Source organism: Toxorhynchites rutilus, chromosome 2 (assembly GCF_029784135.1).
Source record: "Toxorhynchites rutilus septentrionalis strain SRP chromosome 2, ASM2978413v1, whole genome shotgun sequence".
NCBI lineage: Eukaryota > Metazoa > Arthropoda > Insecta > Diptera > Culicidae > Toxorhynchites > Toxorhynchites rutilus.
Genome location: NC_073745.1, coordinates 90,417,790 through 90,443,743, shown reverse-complemented (window position 1 = coordinate 90,443,743; position 25,954 = coordinate 90,417,790). Strand labels below are relative to the sequence as shown.

At 38.9% G+C, this 25,954-nt stretch overlaps 1 protein-coding gene across 1 annotated transcript in view; it reads right to left on the bottom strand.

Annotated features, from left to right (window-relative positions):
- Positions 1-19,607, bottom strand: part of LOC129769504 (frizzled) — an 86,077-nt gene extending 66,470 nt beyond the window's left edge. Inside the window, exon 1 of the mRNA XM_055771823.1 lies at positions 18,145-19,607. Coding sequence (XP_055627798.1) covers positions 18,145-18,813 — 669 coding nt within the window. The 5' untranslated portion in view covers positions 18,814-19,607. The remainder of the gene's footprint in view (positions 1-18,144) is intronic.
- Positions 19,608-25,954: the final 6,347 nt, after the last annotated feature.

Below are 25,954 nucleotides of genomic sequence, written 5' to 3'. Positions count from 1 at the left end.
TTCCGTGTCGAGAGGAGAGATGTTTTGAATTGTTGGCTGCTGCGTCTCACATGCCGTAGACCGGGTTCTTCCCAACGCTTCGACCCAACTGCTCCGACAGCAAAAACATATTACCAAATTCTGGAGGCGTGTCTTCGCCGGGAAGAATGTATCTTCGAAAAATTAATTGAAGCATTCGCTCACTCCGGTTCAACGGCTTCTTCTTTGTTACGCTCCGCGCGATGATGACTTTAAGAATTTTTCCGCGGTTAACCCTTGAATTAATTAACTGAATTTAAATTGGCTCCGTGCAATTAAGCCTATTCCCGCCGAATAAAGACCTGTGACCTCATCATCTCGAGTCCCAACGCAAACCCTCGTGTGCCATTAGAAGCATAGACAAAAAACAAAAGAAGAATTAACAAACAAAAACGCAGGGAATTTGAGATAATTACGCATGAAGAACAAAAAAAAACTAGGGACAAATTCTCTTGTGCACACACGGCCATAAAACATATCCGACATATTTCCCGGATAAAACATCTCGGCTGGGAATAGCTCACGGGGTACCTTCCTCGCACCCCCCGTCAGAGACCATTCGACCGGGCAGAGGGTGGATGATAAAAAGCAAATTAAATTCCGGGAGCAGCATAGAGAATATGAAACGAAAATAAAAGCAGATTATTCACACACGCACCTGCCGGCAATAATTTATGCTTCTTTGTGGAAGAAATACACCGCGCGGCGTAATGTCATTTTCTTATTTTATTTTCATTCTGAAAAGTCATGCTGAGCGAATGAAAAGCGGGAACTTGTGGGTGTGTGTGTGTTTGCATTTACACGAGCAGCTTGAAAAGAGTACAGATTATGGATTGTTGTCATTCCGTTCCGGATAGAAGTGTTTTATAAATATGAGTTGAATAATTTAAGTCATGATGCGAAGGTGTTGTGGAAATGTCATACAACATAGAAAAGATAGAGAATAATAGGAAACATGGTTGGCTTATAAGCTTCAGGAATGGTAATATCTCCCGCTGTTTCATGCTTATCTTATTTTATAATCAGATTTTCTGAAATATTCCGATGAATACAATGAGCAGAAGAAGGACAAAAGGTACACCATATTATCATCTAGTTTCTAGCTATTTCACCATCTAGCAGTTGTTGATACGTGTATGTGGAACAATGGTGCTGGTATACACTAGTTGAACCAGCACCGCATGGAAATAACAACAATGCCAATACTTGCAAGTCTCAAATATCATGTGGAATCGGGGAATCGCACCTCTAGACATCTTTCGTGCAACGCAAACCAACCAGCACCAAACAAGCGACTAAATATATAAACATTTCTAACCATTTTACGCTGTTCTCGAAATAAACGCTTTCTGTTAATACTGTTGATATTACAGGAGTTACATTACTTTCTCATGCTCGAGACAAGCACAGCTGTCGTTCTTGGTGGAGAAAATTTTCTACTGGAAGGCAAACCAAATCACTGAAAACGACATTTATTTTCTTGTTGACAAAATAAACTGGATAAACTCTGTTAATTTTGTTAACCTCGAAAAGAGTTGCAATGGTGGAGAGAGTTTTGCTTCTGGCATGCGCAACCGAATCACACACAAAAATTCTAAAACATTTATTTTCTTGGTGAGCCAACTATGGCCTAGCTCAGCGGTACTCGACCTTTTCTTCACAAGGGCCACAAACACACGTTACGTAGTCGACGTTGAGGTACAGTTATGTTGACATTTTGAAGAAGAGACGGGCAGTCTATGTTAGCTGTCAGCAGGTCAAACACGAACATTCGTAGCAGTTTAGTTCGTCTGGTGTTTCAAGATCGATTAGTTTACAGCGATCGGTATACTCCGAGGGTCTGGAACCGTCCCTCCACGGTAGCTGGCGTAGAACGTAGCGCAGGAAACATTTTTGGACTCTTTCTTCTTCTTTGTTTTAAAGAGGCTTTAAACTTTCCAGTTCATTCGCCTCTATTTTGGACCCTTTCAATTTTCATACACTGTATGGTACGGAGCCCACACCGGGACAGCATATTCCAGTATGCTTCGCACAAGCGAACAGTACAAGGCCTTTAGAGCATACACATCGGTGAAGAACGGTGTACTACGTTTTAAAAATCCAAGAACTGTAAACGCCTTTGCCGTGGTCCGTGCTATGTGCTCGTTGAACTGCAGCTTGCTATCAATTATCACACCGAGATCACGAATAGAGTTTCACGCTCAAGGGAGACCGAGTTTGTACTATAGTCGAAGCGAAAGAACGACTGTCTACATGTGAAGGAGATTATTTTCGTCTTCGCAATATTTATCTCCATACCATTATTAGAACACCAGTGTAGAACACCAGATATCGGCTTGGAGGGCGCAACAGTCGAGAGCTGAAGTGATGGTCCGGTATATCTTCAGATCATCCGCAAACAGCGACAATTTTGATCGTAATTCACAAACATCGAGACGTTTTAGCACGCCAATTACGTCATGCCGAGTAACTGTCATTGGTGGCAAATGAAATTCAATGCATGGGATATCCCTGGTACTTTTAGGAGAGTTAACAGAATATTCCGAGGAATACACGTTTTGTAGAGACTCAGCAAATAGATCTGCTACATCGATAGCTGTATTTGCAGTGCAGTCGTTGCACTGAACATTTAACGGGATCGATCCCTCTTTCTTTCGGTTTTTTCATAAAAGACCAATCTTCAATGGAAATATTATTTCATCTGCAATGATTTTGATAGTTTTGAAGCATTCCTATATATGAAAATTCCATTGATTGGTATTGCTGAGCTGAAATTCCGGTTTGTTATTACTTCATTTTTTTTGTGGCTTCATACTGTGTTTAGAACCCAAATTTTCGTCATCGCTTTAATCCCAGCCGACATAAAATATGAATCATGTATTGAAAGCAAAGTATACAACAATGAAGCGAAAATATTCCGCAATTCAAATAATCTTCGTTTACGGTCAATGTCCGCATCTTTTAAATGTTGTTTAACTCCGATATTGTAGCTTTACAAGCGAAGCAGCGTTGCGCAGAAGTTGTATTTGTTAAGGAATTGACGCATTTTCCATCAATCGTTGTGAAGAAGAATAAGAATGAAACAATGACGTGACTGCCTTCCATAGTTATCCCGTATGGCTTTAACTCACTAATTTCATTTTTTCATTACGTCTACACTCAGACTGAATAGCTTCATCAATTTCTGCACAAAATTGTAAATGAATTGGTTTGCCCCAGTATGATGAACCTGGTCGATCATTGTCCTATACAGTGTCTTTCATGTACCAAGAATCTACAAGCCGTAGCGGAACAAATGATGAAAAAAATAAACTGGTGTCCTTGTTCGAGTCGATTTTAAATTTTTGGTTGTACTCCGTGAGTTCCGAAGCGAATACTCCTCCTTATTGTGCTGCAGCCGTAGCTCATTTTTTGTTGAAGCAGCAGCAGTATCAGCAGAATTCGACGCTTCATTCAGTTTGTGTGAAGTGAATTTCTTGTTCAACAATTGAAAAAGGTTGAATTTTTTCAATATATATTGTTTTCAATATGCGCTTACCCTACCCTTCTTTTCTCCCTTTTGAAATAGTCCTTTTAATGATAAATTTTGTGATGTTGAGCCCAAATTCAAATTTTATTCTCTAAAAATTACTGTGATACGATTTTTTTTATTAATGGATTATGTACGAGGGTCACTATTTATATTTCGGGAATTGGCAACACTGATGTCATGTGAGTCCATCTGACGGTTCCATCGTAAAGTTTGACATTTTTGACGATATACGTACTCAGAACATTTTGTCATACGGACGCTATTTGTTTATTTTATATTTAGTTGAAAGTTTGGTCTCGGCAAAAAAATGGAACTGAATCGTGAACATTTTCGTGCGATGATTTTTTACGCCTTTCGACGTGGATTATCACAACAAGAGCGCGTCAATCAACTTAATTTGACTTTTGGCGATGAAGCTCCATCAAAAACCACTGTGTATCGCTGGTATAGTGAATTCAATCGTGGTCGTAGTTCGCTGTCCGACGAGTTTCGTGAAGGTCGTCCAACATCGACTGTAGTGCCAGAAAACATCGATGCTGTGCACGAAATGATTAAGCAAGATCGTCGTGTAACCTATTGTGAGATTGAGGCATCCCTAAGCATTAGTTCCACTAGCATATATGCGATTTTACATGAACACTTAGTTGTGCGAAAATTATGTTCACGTTGGATCCCATATAATTTGACAATCGCTCAAAAAAAAAGGCTCGTGTCGATTGGAATAAATGCTTTGAAAATTGGTTTAAGCGCACGCAAAAGTGTATCGATCATCGTGGCGAGTACTTTGAAAAACAATAAAAATATATTCGCAGCTTAACTATTTGTTTTTGTTCCTATTCCCGAAATATAAATAGTGACCCTCGTATTATAGTTTTGATTTAATTAAATCCATCATGAAATTTCAACATTAAAAAAGACGGGTGGGTAATGTCGGGGACATAACCGGAGTGACGTAGGACTATACAAAGGGTACAGCTTTTTCTAAATATATATATTTAAAATATATTGTTTTATTTTCTTCGCCTACTTGAATACCTACCTATCTAACTGAAAAATGGATTAGTTTACTGTTTACTCTTTATGAACATGTTGGGAGTTCTGAAATGAACCTTTGGTGTTGTGTTTTTGCGTTTTTTTAAAAACTTTCTCATTTTTTTCTTACTGTCTTATAGTTGATTCTTGATTTTTTTTCCGAAGGCTTTGTACTTATTAAATGTTCAACGCCGGGCATCTTTTGGCGTATGCACATATCGTACAATCAAGATGATGGCTGTGATAGGGAATGCTTAGGTGGTCATCAGCTGATTCACTATCATATATTTTACTATTGAGCACATTACCGTACCTTATGCTGTGGTTTCGGAGACGAATGAATTGTAAGATTTGTAGTCTCCGCAAACAAAGTAAATAAAAATGAAAAAGAACTGAGATTTTAGAGACGAACTCTACGATCTGTCGAGAAATAAGCTATAAGCGTTCTGAAAAACCAACAGTAAATACAGGGACGGAGCAGCAGGAAATGCATAGCTCATCATATTGCTCCTTAGTTATGTTTCTATACAATGCAGATGTAACGTCAGTCAATTTTCAACATCAATTATCAGCCAAAGAAAGCAGTTCTTGCTACCGAGAAAATTCGTTAATGCCATCCTGCATACAATGTGTTGTAATTTGAAGCCACTTTTAATTCGGAGACCATGTATGGGTTTGTGAAAACTGAATGATCAATTTAAAAGACCTCAACCACCAATAAGTTCAAAAACAAGCATAAACAAAATAATTCAGTTCATATTATGTCACTTTAGAATGCATTGGTATTGTGAAAAACTTTTAATAACTCTTCTTTGAATGGTTTAATGGCCCTGAAAAGCGCCGTGTTTTACGGAGGCTGGTTTTGCCACCAAAGCAGTCTGTATAAACAAACTATTTCCTTCTTCTACCTGCTGCCGTTTTGCGATTGTGTTTGCCACTCGCTGAAACTAGTTGTTGCCACCGAACCGAATGTGCTCTGTTCTGTAGGCGGGTTTTCTTATTATTGTGAGCAGCTTTGCAAGCCGAAATTCTAAGTATACCTACTGGTGCTCCGGCACCAATCCGTTGATGCAATGTGATGTGAAACGATGCCATACAACCACACTGATTTACGGTTTGAAAGAGAATGATTTGGAACGCTTATAACTCGAGCATTTCTCAATAGATCGCAAAGGTTTTTGCATCAATTGATAGGAAATATATCTACGTATCTATCATAACGAATAACATTTCATTTTTCTTGAGATAAATAATTGAATAATTGTGAAATATCAAGCATTCTCAAAATTCACTATGTGCCCATTTTTGATTGGTCCATTTTGTGCTCCTCAAATCGTACCGACCAAAACGGGCAACCAGAGCAGCAGCGAAATAGAATGAAGCACGATTGGAAAGGAAAAAGAAAAAAATGAACGAAACATTGGTCGCAGTCTCACACATGCGTAATTCTCGAACCAGCCAGTCAGCTTAAAAATCCCCGCTCCGCTGCCGTAACGATCATTCTTTGTGTGGACACCGACTGGACAACATCGTTGCTGGACGAGCTGGACGGCGAGGGATCGAGTGCCTTTCTCAAGGCAATGGGGGCGGAGGTGTGCTGCAGGAGTTAGAGTAGAGTTTTCAAAGGGCCTTTCTCAAGGCTAGAGACGAATGAACTAAAAAGTTTAAAGTCTCTATAATACAAAACAACCAACCAACCAACAGTAACGATCATTCTCATCCAAACCGTACACCACATCGTTTCGCATCACAACACATCAACAAACCAACACAAGCAGCCATGTCTGGACATGACAAAGGAGGAAAAGTGAAGGGAAAGGCAAAATCCCGCTCGAACCGTGTTGGTTTGCCGTTCCCCGTAGGTGTATCCGCCAATTGCTCCGCAAGGGTAGTTAGGCCGAGCGCGTTAGTACCAGTGCACCATTCCACCTAGCCGGCGTTATATAGTTTCGGCCGCCGAAGTGATCGAGTTGGCTGGCAAAGCTGTTCGCGACGATAAGAAAATCCGCATTCAAAACAGACCATATTCGGTTCGGTGGACATCAAGACAACAACAGGCAGTTGCAGCGAGTGGCGAGTGGCAAACGCAAGAAAAAAGAAGAAAAAAGTTTGTTCTTTATACAAACTGCTTTGGTGGCAAATCCAGAACAAGGCGGCATCGAGGGCGTTCAAAATGGTTTTTTTCAAAACCACGAGTACTAAGTTTTCTAAATTGGGACCATTCCATAAAACACGGCGCTCATCAGGGCCATTAAACCTTTCAAAAAAGAGTTTAGGAAATACAGTTCAATGCATTCTAAAATATTATCCAAAATAATAATGGAACACAAATTGATTTTTCCATAATTTGTTTGCCAGGATCTGATGAGTATGTGAATTTTGCAGTTGTGCTGAGCTTATTGATGGTTGGGGATTTTCTCGATTATCCAATTTTCACCAATTCTTAAATTGCTTCCAGATTGAAAGTACAGTAATTTACATTTAGTTCGATAATTAGCTAATTGGACGGACCTTGCAATGCGACATATTTAGTCGGACATTTTTGTAAACTCTATGGGGGTCCAAATTATGACCCAACATGTCCCAAGCTGGATGGGAAGAAATTTTCCAACTGTGAAAGCTGTACCACTGTCATCGCAAATGTTCAATTACAGGTTAAAATCACCTCCAATGCGACACTGAGTGGTGCTTCGGCATGTCGCATTAAATGTAATTTACAGTACAACATGTCCCAAGCTGGATGAGAAGAAATTTTCCAACTGTGGCGAGTGGCAAACGCAATCGCTGAACAGGAAGCTTTAGCCGAACAAGATGGGGATATCGAGTGATAACAAAACAATAAACTCTTTAGATTAAAGATGATTTTGTGGTCCTGAAAAGGACCCTTTTTAGGGTTTGCTTCCGGATCAGCAGTCGGAAAACGCTCTTTACTTGGAGCTGGTATACTTCGACTCCGCTTTGGTACCTTTGGAAACCGCATGCAAATTCACCGGGCAGCAACAGACTGATTGCGATCTGAATTTCCCTAGCCGTAATGGTTGACCGCTTATTGTAGTGGGTCAGACGCGAAGCTTCCGCTACGATACGCTCAAAGATGCATTGACGAAGCTCATGACGCTCATCGCCTTCGATGAGAAACCGGTGTCGGAATGAATCTGCTTCAGCACCTTATGATGTACATAGCATATGATTCCTTCTCTTTCTTCTTATTGGTTTCCGAGATATTCTTCTGCGCCGTGCCGAACTTTTTGGCGGCTTTTCCACTATTCCACTATTCTTCGGTGCCTTTGTGTTTGTTAGAAACAACTGCATGTGAATCCAACGGGCGAACAAATCGAAATGAATATATTTGTTTCTTTCTTTCTTTCTTTGTTTTGAAGAGGCTTTAAACTTTATATATTTGTTTGCCATCGCTGCCTTTTAACGCTCATTCGTTCGTCTCGTTGGACTCGCCCCTTTGGCTGAGTCTGCTGATTTGTCTCTATCCTGTGAGCGTGTACCGCTAAAGTACAAAACGCGCGGATCCGCTGAAAAATATATCATTCTCTTTCAAACCGTAAAACAGTGTGGTTGTATGGCATCGTTTCACATCACATTGCATCAACGGATTGGTGCCGGAGCACCAGTAGGTATACTTAGAATTTCGGCCGTCGGAGTGCTCGAGTTGGCTTGCAAAGCTGCTCACAATAATAAGAAAACCCGCCTACAGAACAGAGCACATTCGGTTCGGTGGCAACAACTAGTTTCAGCGAGTGGCAAACGCAATCGCAAAACGGCAGCAGGTAGAAGAAGGAAAAAGTTTGTTTATACAGACTGCTTTGGTGGCAAAACCAGCCTCCGTAAAACACGGCGCTTTTCAGGGCCATTAAACCATTCAAAGAAGAGTTATTAAAAGTTTTTCACAATACCAATGCATTCTAAAGTGACATAATATGAACTGAATTATTTTGTTTATGCTTGTTTTTGAACTTATTGGTGGTTGAGGTCTTTTAAATTGATCATTCAGTTTTCACAAACCCATACATGGTCTCCGAATTAAAAGTGGCTTCAAATTACAACACATTGTATGCAGGATGGCATTAACGAATTTTCTCGGTAGCAAGAACTGCTTTCTTTGGCTGATAATTGATGTTGAAAATTGACTGACGTTACATCTGCATTGTATAGAAACATAACTAAGGAGCAATATGATGAGCTATGCATTTCCTGCTGCTCCGTCCCTGTATTTACTGTTGGTTTTTCAGAACGCTTATAGCTTATTTCTCGACAGATCGTAGAGTTCGTCTCCAAAATCTCAGTTCTTTTTCATTTTTATTTACTTTGTTTGCGGAGACTACAAATCTTACAATTCATTCGTCTCCGAAACCACAGCATAAGGTACGGTAATGTGCTCAATAGTAAAATATATGATAGTGAATCAGCTGATGACCACCTAAGCATTCCCTATCACAGCCATCATCTTGATTGTACGATATGTGCATACGCCAAAAGATGCCCGGCGTTGAACATTTAATAAGTACAAAGCCTTCGGAAAAAAAATCAAGAATCAACTATAAGACAGTGAGAAAAAAATGAGAAAGTTTTTAAAAAAACGCAAAAACACAACACCAAAGGTTCATTTCAGAACTCCCAACATGTTCATAAAGAGTAAACAGTAAACTAATCCATTTTTCAGTTAGATAGGTAGGTATTGAAGTAGGAGAAGAAAATAAAACAATATATTTTAAATATATATATTTAGAAAAAGCTGTACCCTTTGTATAGTCCTACGTCACTCCGGTTATGTCCCCGACATTACCCACCCGTCTTTTCCTACTTGTTCTGTGCCTAGATTTCCATTTCACCCCCTATATCTTCCGGTTAGACGTAGTCCTACGTCAAAAAAAATATTAAGACACCGCTGAAGCCAATTTTCTTCCGCCTGATGGCCAGTGATTCCCCACTGTGATCCGGTGCGGTAATAACCAAACAAAACATAACATAACAAAATTAAAATATGACTTTTTTGCCTGACTGAACAATTTCGCTCAAAATAGTTCGTTTTATTGGTAAATTCAAATACAGTTTCAAACAATACTTTTGGGGTAATCCCTACTGTTGAACAACAATCCTTCAAATGACCTCAAACCTGACACACAGCCAGGATCAAAACTCCCAACAATATATCCATATCCTCAATTTATCACCTCGAGGAGATGTGGGAATATAAAAAAAATCCATCCAAGCTGCTGCAAGTCTGCCTTATTTCCTCTCCATAAATCATGCCGATTAATATTGTTAACGTTCGCAGGCAGCCAACCAACCAAAATAACGCCAATGCGCGTACCATATAAAAACAATATTGAGAGGCAATATCCTGGGCATCTCTCGCGCGATAAGGAACTGCTCTGGTGATGGAAGATACCAGCAATCCCGGCACATGATTGATTATCTCAGAGATGGTGTGGTGTTATGGGGCCAAAATAATCAGTGTGAGTATGTTGTTGTTTTTCCACGATAACTCGAAATCCTGGCAGGATCGTAAATCAAGTCATGTGCAGTTGGGAGACGTCCCGGGTGGTGGGAGGCTAAAATATCACACAGAGAGAAAGCGTGAAAACCTGTTTACGAAATATAATCTCTATGACCTATTCGGTCGAAAATTTGGAATCATTCATGGAAAAGTACCCGAAACGCACGAAAGCAAGTTCTCCGTGGCCAACCGATTTGCATTTCAAATGTAACGTCTCACAAAAACATTATTGATTACTTTGACCGCATCCAAAATCATGAATCTATAATTCACGTCCTACGCAAACGTCGGTCACGGCTATTAACCATGAAATATATATTCCGTGCTGCTACGTCGTTAACAACCGTATGTGAGACCCGTCAACCCCGGCGGGCGGTTTGGTCTGTGGTCCGCTTATCTACGTTTAGTCTGTCCGCCCACACGAATCGAATCCAACTAACAAAAGGCTCTAATCTTTTGCTCTCAAAAACTCTCCTCACCCTCGCTGCCCCCTAGAAGCGCAGCTGTTGTTCTTGCAGCCTCTAATTTCGCGCCAAATGGACGGGATGGCCAAGTTCTTTCTAGCGTTCGTCGTCATTTGACGTGTCAATCAGTCGCCGCCCGAAGAATGTTAAACGGTCTCGATTTGGTACGCACAACGGATGGCGAGGCTTACGTGATTGAAATGCGAAAGAGTGAGGGCCCTACAGGTAATCAGAGGTGCCAGTTTTATTTTTCTACGGATCTCTACGGATATCTACGAGTTTTTCTTTTTTACGGATTTTCCTTTTATTGAAACATTTTTTACATACCTTTTTTGGAAAATATTTAAAAAAGGATTGAAAAGATTGGGAAAGAAGTTATTTTGTTTTATTCCATGTAATGCGGAAACTGGTTATAGAGTTGTATTCAAAGAAATTTCGATCTTGTGAGGCTCAAACACATTGGCATCATCGAAATTCGTCACAATAAGGCACAATAAGAAGATACGAAATGGTTACTTAGGACAAATACATGTTGAAACGTTGTCATCTGCCAGAACCCTGGAAAATAGTGGATATCAATGGACAAGAATTTGAATATTTCTCTAGCGTTGATCAGAATTATCTTCAAACATGGTTTGAAGTTCAAATCATACAAGAAACAACGGATTCATCGATTGATGGAGAAATAGAATCAGACGGAAGTGGTTCGTAGAAAGGAGTTACTGCCACAACAGGCTGTTTGTGAAATATTTTTGTTCCGGTGGAAATATGTTTCTGTTACAAAATACTCACAACTAACAGAATAGCCGCGTAGACGTAACACCAATTAAGGTAAACGATGTTGGTTTGTTCGATCGAAAATATGATCATGGTTTGTCCACCTTTTTGAATGATCTTATTCAGCGCACCTGTTCCAAATTAGTTGTTCAAATGTTTCAAAAAATAAATAAAATTGTCCTTCTCATGATACACAGTATTTTTATAGGATACTAGATGACCCGGCAAACGTTGTTCTGCCAAATAAATTGTTTCTAGTGAATATTATGGTAATTGAATAAACAATAACTAATCGTTTTTGATCCATTCGTTGATGAAGATCAAACGAATATGTGGCGATAAGAGCTATGCCATATAAAGGAATTGAGCGTTTTGGACGATGACCGCCAACAATAAAAAAAAATCAAATCATTCAAACCATCTTATTTCAATGTATTTCATTTACGTAACTGATGTGTTTGATGTAAAATATGTAAATAAGTAAAAAAGAATAATGTTAATATATAAAATGTGAAGTGAAAGAGAGTAATATATTTTTATCTAAAAGTTTAAAATGAAATAAAGAAAATCAATATTCATTTTTTTTCAATTACGGTTTCGTTAGTGAAAAATAGGTTTTCTGAATGGATAGCCAAAATCATAACTGTTGGGTCCCGTTCATGAATTGTGAAACCAATGATATGACAACTTCATTGGAGTTGATATACTGGCCAATTTATTGGCGCATTATTTTGTCGCTGTCATTCAATCGAGAAGTTTTCAAATCGATATTCTGAATTTGAAACACAGCCATATTGCTTGCCTTATTCACGGACTTTTATACTACTTTTCGCTGAACAGTGAAACTCAACATTAATATAAACATTGAACGTTTTGCTCAGCTGAGGCGAATGTGGTAATACCCAACGATTTTCAGTCCGTCAAAGTCTGCGTTACTGATATTTGTCAATGGTTGTCCGTTTCTTCGTTTTTACATTGGATATTCACCTACCCTTGTGATCGTGTTTTCCATCTGCAACGCAAGGCGGTAAAAGCTTCAGATCACCGCATAGGCCATGAACCATGTTTGGGGGGAACAATATCAAACACTAATCCATATTCCGGAATCCGATTGGTCTGAAAGCCGTTCGGATTCCACGATTTGAACGAAATCGGCTTTTGCATTCTGAAATCTGTTCGACTCAAATTTAATCGATCCATGGAAATGCGGCAACCTTGCCTTAATCAAAAACAGAAGTTGTGGAGCAATCTACTCTCTATCCGATTAGCAAACCGAAAACAATTTTACATTGGTAACATTTGAATACAGATATGTTACTTGAATACTTAGATGACATAGTCCTGACCCTAACTCAACTTTTTTTGACGTAGGACTACGTCTTTCATTTCTATACCGGGGTGTAAAATCAAAGTTTCGAAAACGAAAGCGTTACGCCGGAGACCGAGATTTTGAGCGTTAATAGCTCCTGAACAACTGAACGAAATGGTATGATAAACACTTCATTCGAAAGATAAAATGTCTACGCGTTATATACTTGTTACTTTTTGATCCAAAAACTTGTTTCAATAGCCTTAATTGTTCAAATTAAATTATTCTCGAAACAGGCTATTGAAATAACCAATCGGTATATAAGCGAGCGCCGCTCGGAAATCCACTCAGTTCTAATTGAACAGCGATTGGAGCATGTTGTCGCTGTTGTGGTGAAGCTCTTCGTTTATCATGAAAGCGCGGATGAACGGTGTCACCAAGAACCTGTTTGTGCACCTTAGTCCAGAAGGGAATCCATCAGGAGGAGAGTGATGCCACAAACGGTTCCCCGGGAAGACATCACTACACACACACATACACGCGCGGAATTCTTTCCGTTTGGATGCCATTCAGTATCGAGAGAGTTCCGGAAAGATCTAATCATTTCTGGAAAATAATCTGCCAGTTCCTCTGGGAATTTAAAAATATATTCATGTGAAAGAGTTTATTTTAATGTGTTCTAACGATCAAATTCATTTGATTTTGTAATTTTTCAACCAAGTGTAATTAGCAGGAAAGCTTCTGAAGATTATTCTTCCCCATCAGTAGGATATTTCCGTATCCAATATTGTATGCGCACGCAATCGATTATTGCTCAGTCGCCGAAAGTTTCGAGCTCAGAGAGTTCATTCCCCTCTAGTTTGCCTTCCAAATTGCCAACGTAAACCACACCTTCTCTCGATTCAATCACACACAAAAAGCATACTTAAGCGATATTCTGTTGGTGAGACGCATTCATTTTTCGTGAGGACATCGACAAGACAACATCGTTGCCTAACGTGCTGGAGGAGACACATACACGCGCAGATTTCTTTCCGTTTGGATGCCATTCAGCATCGAGAAAGTTCCGGAAAGATCTAATCATTGCTGGAAAATAATCTGCCAGTTCCTCTGGGAATTTAAAAATACATTCATGTGAAAGAGTTTATTTTAATGTTTTCTATCCATGTAACACTGTGACCAAATATTTTTCAATCAAGTGCTATTAACAGGTGGTTATCGAGTTAGCATTAACCACTGGTGGGCTTCCAGTATCGAGGAAAATGTGGAAATATCTAATCGTTGCTGGAAAATAATCTGCCAGTTCCCCTTGGAATTGAAAATTACATTCAAGCGAAAGAGTTTATTTTAATGTTTTCTATCCATAAAATATCCATATAATACATTTGGTTTTGTGATTTGTCAATCAAGTGCAGTTAGCAGGAAGGCTTCTGAGAATTATTATTCAGAACAAGGTTTTTCGTATCCTATATTGGATGCATAAAACCTTATGGCTCCAACGTAACGCTCTCGTTTTCGAAGTCTCCCAAATATTCATTTATTCATTCATTCAGAATGGATTTTGATTCAACTTCAAACAAATGATCTCTAAATCAACGATAGTCCTACGTCACCCTTGCGGTTATACCATAGATATAACCCACTTCCTGTTTTTCTATATTTTTTAACTACATTTCCGCTAAAACTTTATCCATAATATAAAAAAACATTATCAGACAGAATTTTTGTACACTACCCACTTGTAGAAAATGTGTCACTTTGTTACATATAAATCATATTTGAGAGAGTATAGCAAATTTCCATCAATATTTTTCGTTTAAAAGGTGTGTTTATTCCACCCAAAATTCCGTTTCTATTTTACAGAAATAGAACACGAAGCTCAATGTTGTTAAGTTTTTTATTTGGATATTGTGTTTATCGCATTTCGTTTAAAATCGCGAAATAAAAAATAAAGAAAATGGGACGGGGTAAAAAGGATGAAAATTTGTGTTTTTATGTTTTTTTCTGAAACCAAATTTAAATAAATACAAAAAAAAATTCAGTGTTTGCAGAAAAAAATATTTCGCATAGTGTCGCCCTAATTGGTATATATACGGTAAATATACAGTAATCGGTATCATAGCGGTATCTAATATAGTTTACGACCTATTCTCATGGCTAACAAACGTTTTGTGCATAATTTCATTAGAATCGGTTTAGCCGTTTCGGAGGAGTTTGATAACGAACATCGTGACACGAGAATTTTATATATAAAATTTTTACAGATTTACATGTTTTGAATGTTTATAAAATCCACCTTCTATTGGTGTCAATCCGCCTCGCATATGAGCTTATTTTTAATCAATCTCCAGATGATGTTTTGGTACGTATTCAGACCATTTCTGGATAATAACACCTACAAATATTGTAAACATCATATTTGAACACAATTTCTATCAGTTTTATATATCTAAATCATGTAATTCATGAATCTCGATGAACTTAAATCTGATCATCGTTAGTCCGATTCGCTGATGATGGTTTGTCCACATTATTACTATGGAAACCGCTTGGCAGGCTGCAGTTTGATTGTTTGTTTTGTTGTCCATCGCGCGAAGCAGAAATAAAGTTTCTATGTGTTGATTGCTGTTCACCTTGAAGATGCCCAAGAAAAGACCATAATCTGAAGAAAGCCTAAATTATTAATGGGCCAATATGATGACAGTAAACTGAAGCAATGAGAAATGCAACATCTACTTGAAAATTAGAATTTTGACGTGGGACTACATCTAGCCGAAATATATGAGGGGTAAAATGAAAACCTAAGCACAGAACATGCAGGGAAAAATGAAAGATTCCGAATGCTTATAACTCGAACATTACTTACTGTATCGAAAAGATGTTTGCATCAATTGATAGGGAATATTTCTACCCATCTATCGCAATTAATAAAATGTTATTTTTCAATAGATAAACATTTGAAAAACATTAAAATATTAAGCATTATCTAGACGCCCTAACTGCCTCGTTTTGATTGGCCCGATTTGTGGTTTCCCCAACACATACTTCAAAACCAAGCAACCTTGGGAAATCGGCATTGCAAATACATATAGTCGGGGGTATTTTTGTTCCGAATGAAGCGTGTTTCCCTACCACAGACTTCAAATCCATGTAGCGTGGGAGTCTGGGGAAACGGTTTCGCAAATAAATGCAAACTGCGAGTACTTTTGTACTCGCTTGCCTTTGAAAGTTGTTGATTCATGCAAGTCGAGGGGTACTTCTGCGCCCGCATGTATTTTTTGCACTCCGGAAAGTGTTTTCCTAACACGGAAAAAACGGGTGCGAACACAACGCTTTGGTTCGGTTATTCAAGATTGCATTGAAGGACTTGTCTCCATATCTTCTGCTCACTGAATTTCTACGCTTACCATTTGATGATTAGGCAAAATGTTGAAATCAAATCAAGCAAATTCGCGGCTCGAGAAATACGCACACTTGAGAGATGCAACTTCAGAGGGAAATGTTAAATACAATAATCGTTTGATAACTCTTCCATTCACATATTTTATCATAAACATCATACTAAACGAAAAAGGACTGCCATTAAATTTACTTGTAACGAAGAACATTATCTATCACAATGCATGAATTAACCTTACATGACATTTGTTCAATCTTTTCACTCACAAAGCAAATATATTGAATTCTATTGAATTCCGAAATTGTTTCATTCAATCCAAAGTTTAATCAATACAAATAAATGATTGCTAAGCTAAGGTAGTCCCATGTCAACCTTGCGGTTATATCATATATATTAGCCATCCATTTTTTTTTTAATTTGTTAATACATAATTATTCAAATTCGTTAATCCGTTCCCAAGTTAAATCGTGATGAATGGACACCAATTCTTTTTTAATTATATAGATAGGGGCGAAAGTTTCTACGAAAGACGCATAATGGGATTTCCTCTAAAATCTGGACAAGTTATCGAATTGAACGGGACATATTTGACCGAAATAAAATCTTACTAACCATGTTTATCGTAAATTATGGTTCTTAGAGTAAAGGAGAATGAATATATGTTCTTCATTTAAAGTTTCACCATACAGAATATCTTTCTTTTTTATCTTTTCGTATCGAGTTCATATATTCAAAAACAAAAAAAAAATCATGGATCATCGAAACATTTTTAATGCTATCATTGAAAAGGATATAGAATATAAGTGGTGGAAACATGAAAAAACTATAACAAATTTAACTCATTATAGAAGATTGAGTAGTAGGGTATCCAATTTGATACATATTGCAAAAATATACAAGTTCTTCGGTATGAAGTGAAAACTATTCATATTCACAAACTTCCTCAGCACACCTTCCAATTTTAGAACAGTCCTGGTGAGATCAATGACTACCATTTTGTCTCAATCTTCATTCACGATACAGCGCAGACCCGATTATATGCAGGCTAGAATCTTTATTCTCTTTATATAGTCGAATTCTGTATATACAAAGAAATATAATTCTATACACATATATTTTCTTGTTTATTGAATATATAAAAAATGTTTTGGTTCATCCCATCAAGTCATGAAACGCTCTTTTTACATACAAATATGTATAAATCAGGGTTCTTTCAGGAAGAAACAGAAGATTATATTTGATGGAAAAAATCCTTTTATGGTTTAGAGACGAATGAACTCTCAGAGTTTAAAGTCTCTCTAATTCAATACCTTCCTTCCTTCCTTATGGTTGATGCTTTATAATGTATATGACACCTTCATATGTCATAATATTGGTTATTATTTTACTGTTAATAATTACTTTCGGGCATTTCGAGAGGGATTGTACAAAGCATGAATAACTTTGAGAAAGGTTGTACAATGATCCAACAGATTTAATTGAGGTAATCAAAGACGACGGTTTGTGAATAGTACTCATGTAATGTACTTACATAGATTTTCAAAACCACTGACATACGTTATCGAAATTTTTAAAAAAAGGGTGAAGCAAAGTTAGGTGAAGTATGGGTTGCGATTCATAAAGACTTTTCATCCCAAAATAATGATGATGTACCTGAAAACTTTTTGAACGATTCGAATCTCATGCAGTGTTAATCAAATGAGAAGTCCAATTCTATTCATGCACTCTATTTAATACCAAATTATAGTGTAATCTTGAACACAGTATAAAATGAGAAACATTCATAGAAGGACAGCTTGTCAAGTTAGGTTCATAGAGAGCTCGGGTACATAAAGAACAATGAACAATGATAATGCTTTTTATGTTGTAGGTACTATTATTTTGCGCTGTCTTCAAACTTAGTTTTTATTTAACATCAAGAACAAAAATATGTATAAATCCTCAGAGGCTGTCTTTAATTGCATAGATTTTGAATATGCATTCCTATTTCCGTGAAAAAACTATTAAATCCGTAGATCACGGATATTTCCGCAGTTCTTGCATCTCCAAATGTAATATGCACACGAAACAGATAGCACAAAATGAAAACATGAGGCTTACCTTCCCGCCGACCGTCAGTTGATAGCCCATGATTGTCGGTGCCTTCAGCTGGACTGGACAGATGAAGCCCAGGTCGCGATGGGGCACACTGGGAGGGGTGATTTTCCTTGGAGCCTGCGGCTTGGTAGTATGGATCGCACTCGGCGGAATCGGCGTACTCTCGGAGGAATTATTCTGCGACACGCACAGCTCTTTGCCATCGGCCGGAAATTTGCTGCACTCGAGATTCTCCGGCCACTGGAAGTCAAAAGTCCGCATAATGCTTTCGCATACGCGTGCACTTTCGCACAGACTCCGACACGGTGGGATCGGATAACTCAGTATGGTGCAAACCGGTGCGTACAGGGAACATAGAAAAAACTTAAGATCCGGACTGCAGTCAATTTTGACCAACGGAATAAACTGATGGACCTCCAGAGCCGCTTCCTCCTGCTTGGTATGACCGAGTAGATTCGGCATAATGGTCTTGTTGTACTGAATATCCGTGCAAAAGGGAATCGTTATCGGTTCGCAGCGATTGTGATGCTGAAACTCGTCCGCACTGAGACCGGTCATTTCCTGCGTACCGTACGACTCCTGCTGCTGAATGGTTAATCCTACATTTGCATAAGCCAGCACCAGGAGGACAATGGGGCTCCACACTGAGTACACATTTGCCATTTTGCTCATTCTTTACACCCGCTTTATGATCTCCTTCACTTGTTTTCACTAGCTTCATTATACTCTTCTCCACATAAGCCGCAATTTCCTCGTTCGTTTTGTATTACTTCATTTTAAAGACGAGGGTAATAATCGACGGCGATAAACAACGCAGCTTACGATGCTTTCTGCACCACACATCTTTTCCTACTTTTTTCCGTTCTTCATTTTCCCGCACCGGACAAATTCTACTCTTTTTGTATTTCAATACCGTGCCGACATTAATATTATTTCGCGAAACACAAACACAGCTGCACAACTTGAATTTCCAACTTTTCTTCCACTCCTCGCTTTTGGCCACAAATTCGCACCAATTGCTTATGATTCCTCTTCAAGAATCTTTTGCTCTCCTTTTTCCAACCAATCCCGTTAAGCCTTTGCACTTTATATTTTCAATGGATTACGGCTTCCCACTCCGCCGCCGACACTTTTCCCATTCCTCACTCTCTCTTCCACACACTTCTTGGGCTTGACTGTCACGAGACAATCTCGTTGTTTTTCCCTCAGACAGCCCCACAGCGACGCAAGCTTCGCTCAATTCACTATCACAACTTCGCCACGCCGCACAAATTATGCCACAAACCTTATCCCCGGCCCTTTTCAAAACAATCCTCGACAACTTTGGCGACAAACTAGAGAGCGCGAAGAAAAACACAGCATCCGCTCCGCGATTCAAAATGAGACCGAAACCGATGGCGTCTAAAATGTGACTGAATGGACACGTTCCGATGAACCGAAGGGATGGCGAATGCGATGCGGCCCGGTGTGTGCGTTTCGTTCCGCGCGTAAACAAGAAGCGGCAAGTGCATCTCACACACGCTACGGCACCAATACACACAGAATGAAGCACGACCGATGAAAGCGAGTCGGTGTGTAACTGTTCGAATGTGTTATACTGGGCTGATCTAGATGAGTTTGGTACGGTTGGGTTCGTGATGTTGAATGAAAGCCGCTCAAAAGAGAAGTTGAAAGCGTGCGCTTTTCAATTATTCTTTCTGTTGATGATGCCGCAGTGATTGATAACACTGTGCTACGAGAACGATACGGAATACGTTAGAAAACAACAACGCCAAAATATTTCGATCATGTTTTTGAGGGCTCAAATGCAATGTCTATTACTGGAAAAAAAAGTTTTCTGTCGAATTTATTTTAAAACGAATAATATAATTTCTTCATAAACGATGTGTATAATTTTATTTCAAAAACTCATCTATTGCTGGTTTCAATTAGATAACATTTCCCATTGTTCATTTTACGAATCGTAAATAATGTTTGGTGATACTCCCAGAAAACATTGAATTGCATAACTTGGCATATTCTAAGTCGCATATAAAGTGAGATCAAATCAAATTCATATATAATATTAGGCTGTCAAAAAAGTCCTGCGGTATTTCCGCGAGGTGTCGTTGTAAGCGCGTAGTTCTAGTTGTATTCATTGTATCGAGTCATACTATAGCTTGTTGGAAAGGTAAAGGCGCTATAATATAGTCCTTGACAGTGTTTTGTTTGGTTAAGTCGTTCGTGAGTTATAGTGTCGCAAATATGGAGCAAAATAAAGAGAAAATCCGACATATTTTACAGTACTACTATGACAAAGGCAAAAATACATCTCAAGCTGCCAATAAAATTTGTGCAGTTTATGGACCCGATACAGTTTCCATTTCCACCGCACAACGATGGTTTCAACGTTTTCTTTCTGGTGTAGAGGTCGTCGAAGATGCGCCACGCTCCGGAAGGCCTGTCGTCGAAAATTGCGACAAAATCACTGAATTAGCCGAGAAAGACCGGCATAGTAGCAGCCGTAGCATCGGCCAAGAGCTGGGGCAACAAAATCGACCCGTTTCTGAAGCGGATGGTGACTGGCGATGAAAAGTGGGTCACTTACGACAACGTGAAGCGCAAACGGTCGCGGTCGAAGCCCGCTGAAGCGGCTCAGACGGTGGCCAAGCCCTCATTAACGGCCAGGAAGGTTCTGCTGTGTGTTTGGTGGGATTGTCGAGGAATAATCTATTATGAGCTGCTTCCCTATGGCCAAACGCTCAATTCGGACCTGTACTGCCAACAACTGGACCGCTTGAAGGTAGCACTCATTAAGAAGAGGCCATCTTTGATAAACAGTGGCCGCATTGTCTTCCATCAGGACAACGCCAGGCCACACACTTCTTTGGTGACGCGCCAGAAGCTCCGGGAGCTCGGATTGGAGGTTCTTTTGCATCCGCCGTATAGTCCGGACCTTGCACCAAGTGACTACCACCTGTTTTTGTCCATGGCGAACGAGCTAGGTAGTCAGAAGTAAGCCACAAAAGAGGCCTGTGAAAATTAGCTATCCGAGTTTTTTGCCAATAAGGAAGCGAGCTTCTATAACAGGGGTATTATGAAGTTGGCATCTCGTTGGGAACAAGTCATCAAACAAAACGGCGCATATTTGACTTAAAACAGATGATTGTAACTAATTTTATGAACAAATGAAAATTCAAAAAAAATACCGCAGGACTTTTTTGACAGCCTAATATAATGTCGATCAAAGGATACATTGTGTACACCTAAAATCGTATAAAATGCGAATGCCTCGATTTTATTTATCACTACAGATTAAAAATAACAGAGAAAATAATAATAAATAAATCTCAATTCGGTGTAATTACGACTACGACAATTCGATTTCTATGATATACACTATATTGAAATCGATCTATGCGAAATCATATATGTATATTAGGCTGATGCAGTTTGAGTGTCGCATTAACACATAAATTAAATCAATGTAATACACTGGAGTTGCTTTTTACGCAGGGGATACGTGCCACGTAAATTCTTAAATCCGCGTTCAAATAAACCACGCAAATGTCAAAATCCGTGTAAAAATCTAATAAAAAAAAAGACGGGTGGGTAATGTCGGGGACATAACCGGAGTGACGTAGGACTATACAAAGGGGACAGCTTTTGTTAAATATATATTTTAAATATATTGTTTTATATTGTTCTCCTACGTGAATACCTACCTATCTACCTGAAAAATGAATTAGTTTACTGTTTACTCTTTATGAACATGTTGGTGGTTCTGAAAAGAACCTTTGGTGTTGTGTTTTGTTTTTATGATGTGATGCGATGCGATGTTAAACGATGCCATACAACCACACTGGCTTGAAAGAAAATGAGATTTTTTTGGGGTCCGCGCGTTTTGTACTCTAGCGGTACACACTCACAGGATAGAGACAAAAAAATGGCAAAATGGCAAAAAAATATATTCATTACTATTTGTTCGCTCGTTGGATTCACATGCAGTTGTTTCTAACAAACATGAAGGCACCGAAGACTAGTGGAATAGTGGAAAAGCCGCCAAAAAGTTCGGCACGGCGCAGAAGAATATTTCGGAAACCGACAAGAAGAAGGAGAAGGAATCATATGCTATCTACATCATAAGGTGCTGAATCAGGATCATTCCGACACCGGTTTCTCATCAAAGACGATGAGCGTCAATGCATCTTTGAGCGTATCGTAGCAGAAGCTCCGCGTCTGATCCACTACAATAAACGGTCAACCATTACGGTGTGGGAAATTCAGATCGCAATCAGTCTGTTGCTGCCCGGTGAACTTGCATGCGGTTTCCGAAGGTACCAAAGCGGTGACGAAGTATACCTGCTCCAAGTAAAGAGCGTTTTCCGACTGCTGATCCGGAAGCAAACCCTAAAAAGGGTCCTTTTCAGGACCACAAAATCATCTTTAATCTAAAGAGTTTATTGTTTTGTTATCACTCGATATCCCCATCTTGTTCGGCTAAACCTTCCTGTTTAGCGATTGCGTTTGCCACTCGCCACAGCTTTCACAGTTAGAAAATTACGTCCCATCCAGATTGTGACATGTTGTACAGTAAATTACACTTAATGCGACGTGCCGAAGCATCACTCAGTGTCGCATTGGAAGCGATTTTAAGCTGTAATTGAACATCTGCGATGACAGTAGTACAGTGTCGACTTTCAATGTGGGATCATAATTTGGATCCCGATTTCTATGTTTACAAAAATGTCCAACCAAATATGTTGCATTACATGTCCGTCCAATTAGCTAAATGTTGAAATAAATGTAAATTACTGTACTTTCAATCTGGAGGCAATTTAAGAATTGGTGAAAATTTAATAATTGCGAAAGTCCACAACCATCAATAAACTCAGAACAACTGACAAATTCACATACTCATCATATCCTGGCAAACAAATTATGAAAAAATCAATTTGTGTTTTATTATTATTTTGGATATTATTTTAGAATGCATGTTATATAACTGTATTTCGTGAAACCTTTTTTTGAAAGGTTTAATGGCCCTGATAAGCGCCGTGTTTTATGGAATGGTTCCAATTTAGAAAACTCAATACTCGTGGTTTTGAAAAAAAACATTTCGAACGCCCTCGATGCCGCCTTGTTCTGGATTTGCCACCAAAGCAGTTTGTATAAAGAACAAACTTTTTTCTTCTGCTACCTGATGCCGTTTTACGATTGCGTTTGCCACTCGCCACTCACTGCAACTGCCTGTTGTTGTCTTGGTGTCCACGGAACCGATTGTAGTCTGTTCTGAATGCGGGTTTTCCTATCGTCGCGATCCTCCTTTGCTCCTTTGCTCCTTTGCCATGTCCAGACATGGATGCTTGTGTTGGTTTGTTGATGTGATGTGATGCGAAACGATGTGGTGTATGGTTTGGATGAGAATGATCGTTACGGCATCGGAGCGGGGATTTTTAAGCTGACTGGCTGACTCGAGAATTACGCATGTGTGAGACTGCGACCAATGTTTCGTTCATTTTTTTTTCTTTTTTCTTTCCTATCGTGCTTCATTGTATTTCGTTGCTGCTCTGGTTGCCCGTTTTGGTCGGTATGATTTGAGGAGCACAAAATGGACCAATCAAAAATGGGCACATAGTGTATTTGGACAATTCTTGATATTTCACAATTATTCAATTGTTTATCTCAAGAAAAATGAAATGTTATTCGTTATGATAGATGCGTAGATATATTTCCTATCAATTGATGCAAACACCTTTGCGATCTATTGAGAAATGCCCGAGTTATAAGCGTTCCAAATCTTGCATTTTTTCCTACTTGTTCAGTACCTAGATTTTCATTTCACCCCCTACATCTTCCGGTTAGACGTAGTCCTACGTCAAAACTGATTCAAAATGCAACCCATATTCTAACAATTGATTAACTGATTTTTTTTTCCATGCTCATGATCATGATATCTGTTTCTCCACCGAATTATCTAGCACCCAAACTTTCAAGTTGTGCTTCCTCCGCCGAATAAAACTTTTTTGATACGACTTCAAGGCCCAGGAATAATTGCTGCTTCAAAGAAGTTGTATATCAAACAATTTTTCCGGTACATCATCCTTAAAAAGCTTGAAGGTGATGAAACGATGACGGTAAATCAAGCGTGGAAAGAGTTCAAGATCAGAGACGGTCTGACGTTTGAAGGGAAAGCTCTGTAATCTATTAAACCAAAACATTGAATTCGTGCTGGAAGCCGTGCTATGGCCAGAATGTGTGAAACCTAGCTCAACAGGCCCACCAAATGTTGAAGATTCAGAAATCCTCATTCTGGCACACGCAATTGGAGGAAAAGGGTTCGAAGACATGAATACTAGAGACGTTGAAGAGCTTCTTGAAAACACAGCAATCGAAGATGAAGAACTAATGCAGAGATTGGTCACATCGGTGACTTTAGATGACGAAGAAGAACGGGATATCAATCCTAGTGATATCGATGACGGGAATAAGTTGGCGGCCAGCCTCGCAAAACATTTCATGAAAGTGGATCCTTGTATTGAAAGAGCCGTTTCATTTCGGAATGATTTGAATCTTTGTATGCATCGTTACAATCGATTGATCGAACAAAAACTGCCAACTACTATCTCCATTGATGTTGCAATGATTTTAATAAGATATTTACAGATGACGAGGATTTTAGCTCACCTTTGGACCGCAGACGATCTCGTCTGATTTCTACGGATGAGGAAGACAACTCGATACTACAAACGACCACGTGTTATTTATGATAGTGATCAGAACAACAAAAGAAACTGTAAATGCGTAATTTTGATGAATAGATAGTTGATAATTTTAAAATGTTGTCTATTCTTTATAGATGAGAAAAATTAGGATCCGCATGGGTAAACACATGAGATCATTGACAGTACTGGACAGAAGTATGCACCATCGGAATTTTTTGACGTAAAACTACGTATTTCAGGAAGGGTGCCAAAGCAGAAAACAGGTCACGTTTTTGTGAAATAAAGTTACCGTTAATAACTATTTTGCAGCCAACAAATTCTGATACTTGAAATCGGAAATTCTCTACTGCATACCAATGAAATCGGAAATTCTCTACGATTCGTTTGATATACTATATAGTACAATCCACTAATGCCTAAACAGTTTAAATTAATGGGAACTTGAAGCATTCTCATTTTCCCATATTTCCCATTTTCTGCCGATTCGTGTGTATTCCCGAACAGAGCTGTCAATAACGAGCAGCTGATACATTCGTTTCTGCCCGTTTCAACATATTTGGTTTAAATAAGCCTTCCGCGATTTGAAGCCACACCACTTCTCGTTTGGTGGTAATCGAAGCAACATGGTTGCTGCAGAGCGTACAGCGAGGTAGGATTGTTTTCTTATCGGGTGAAGGAGGAGTATAGAGTTTCTTTCCACATGGGCCCTTCTCAGGGCTAGAGGTGGAAACCGAAAATAGAATAGAATGAAAACACAGATGCAAGTGAGCTAGCATAACACAACGAGCGGATATCATGCATACCTAATGCTGATTTCACACACATACATATACAGCTCGATACAAGGAGGGAAAGCCTTCTGTATCGAGGTGTGCTACGACAAAGAAGAGCAGCATATGAGAGTTTTGCGAATATGGAAGAGTATCCAGAATTTTGGAATATAGATATACAGTTCGGACTCGATGATATAGAGTCGACCATTTTTTTTTCAACAATTATTTTCAAATCCTATACATAATCGAATCTCAAGAAAACAATTTTTCATTAATGTATGAATGTCAAACATTAATAGAAAAATAGCTTTTTTGTGATTCGTTTATGTATTGGAT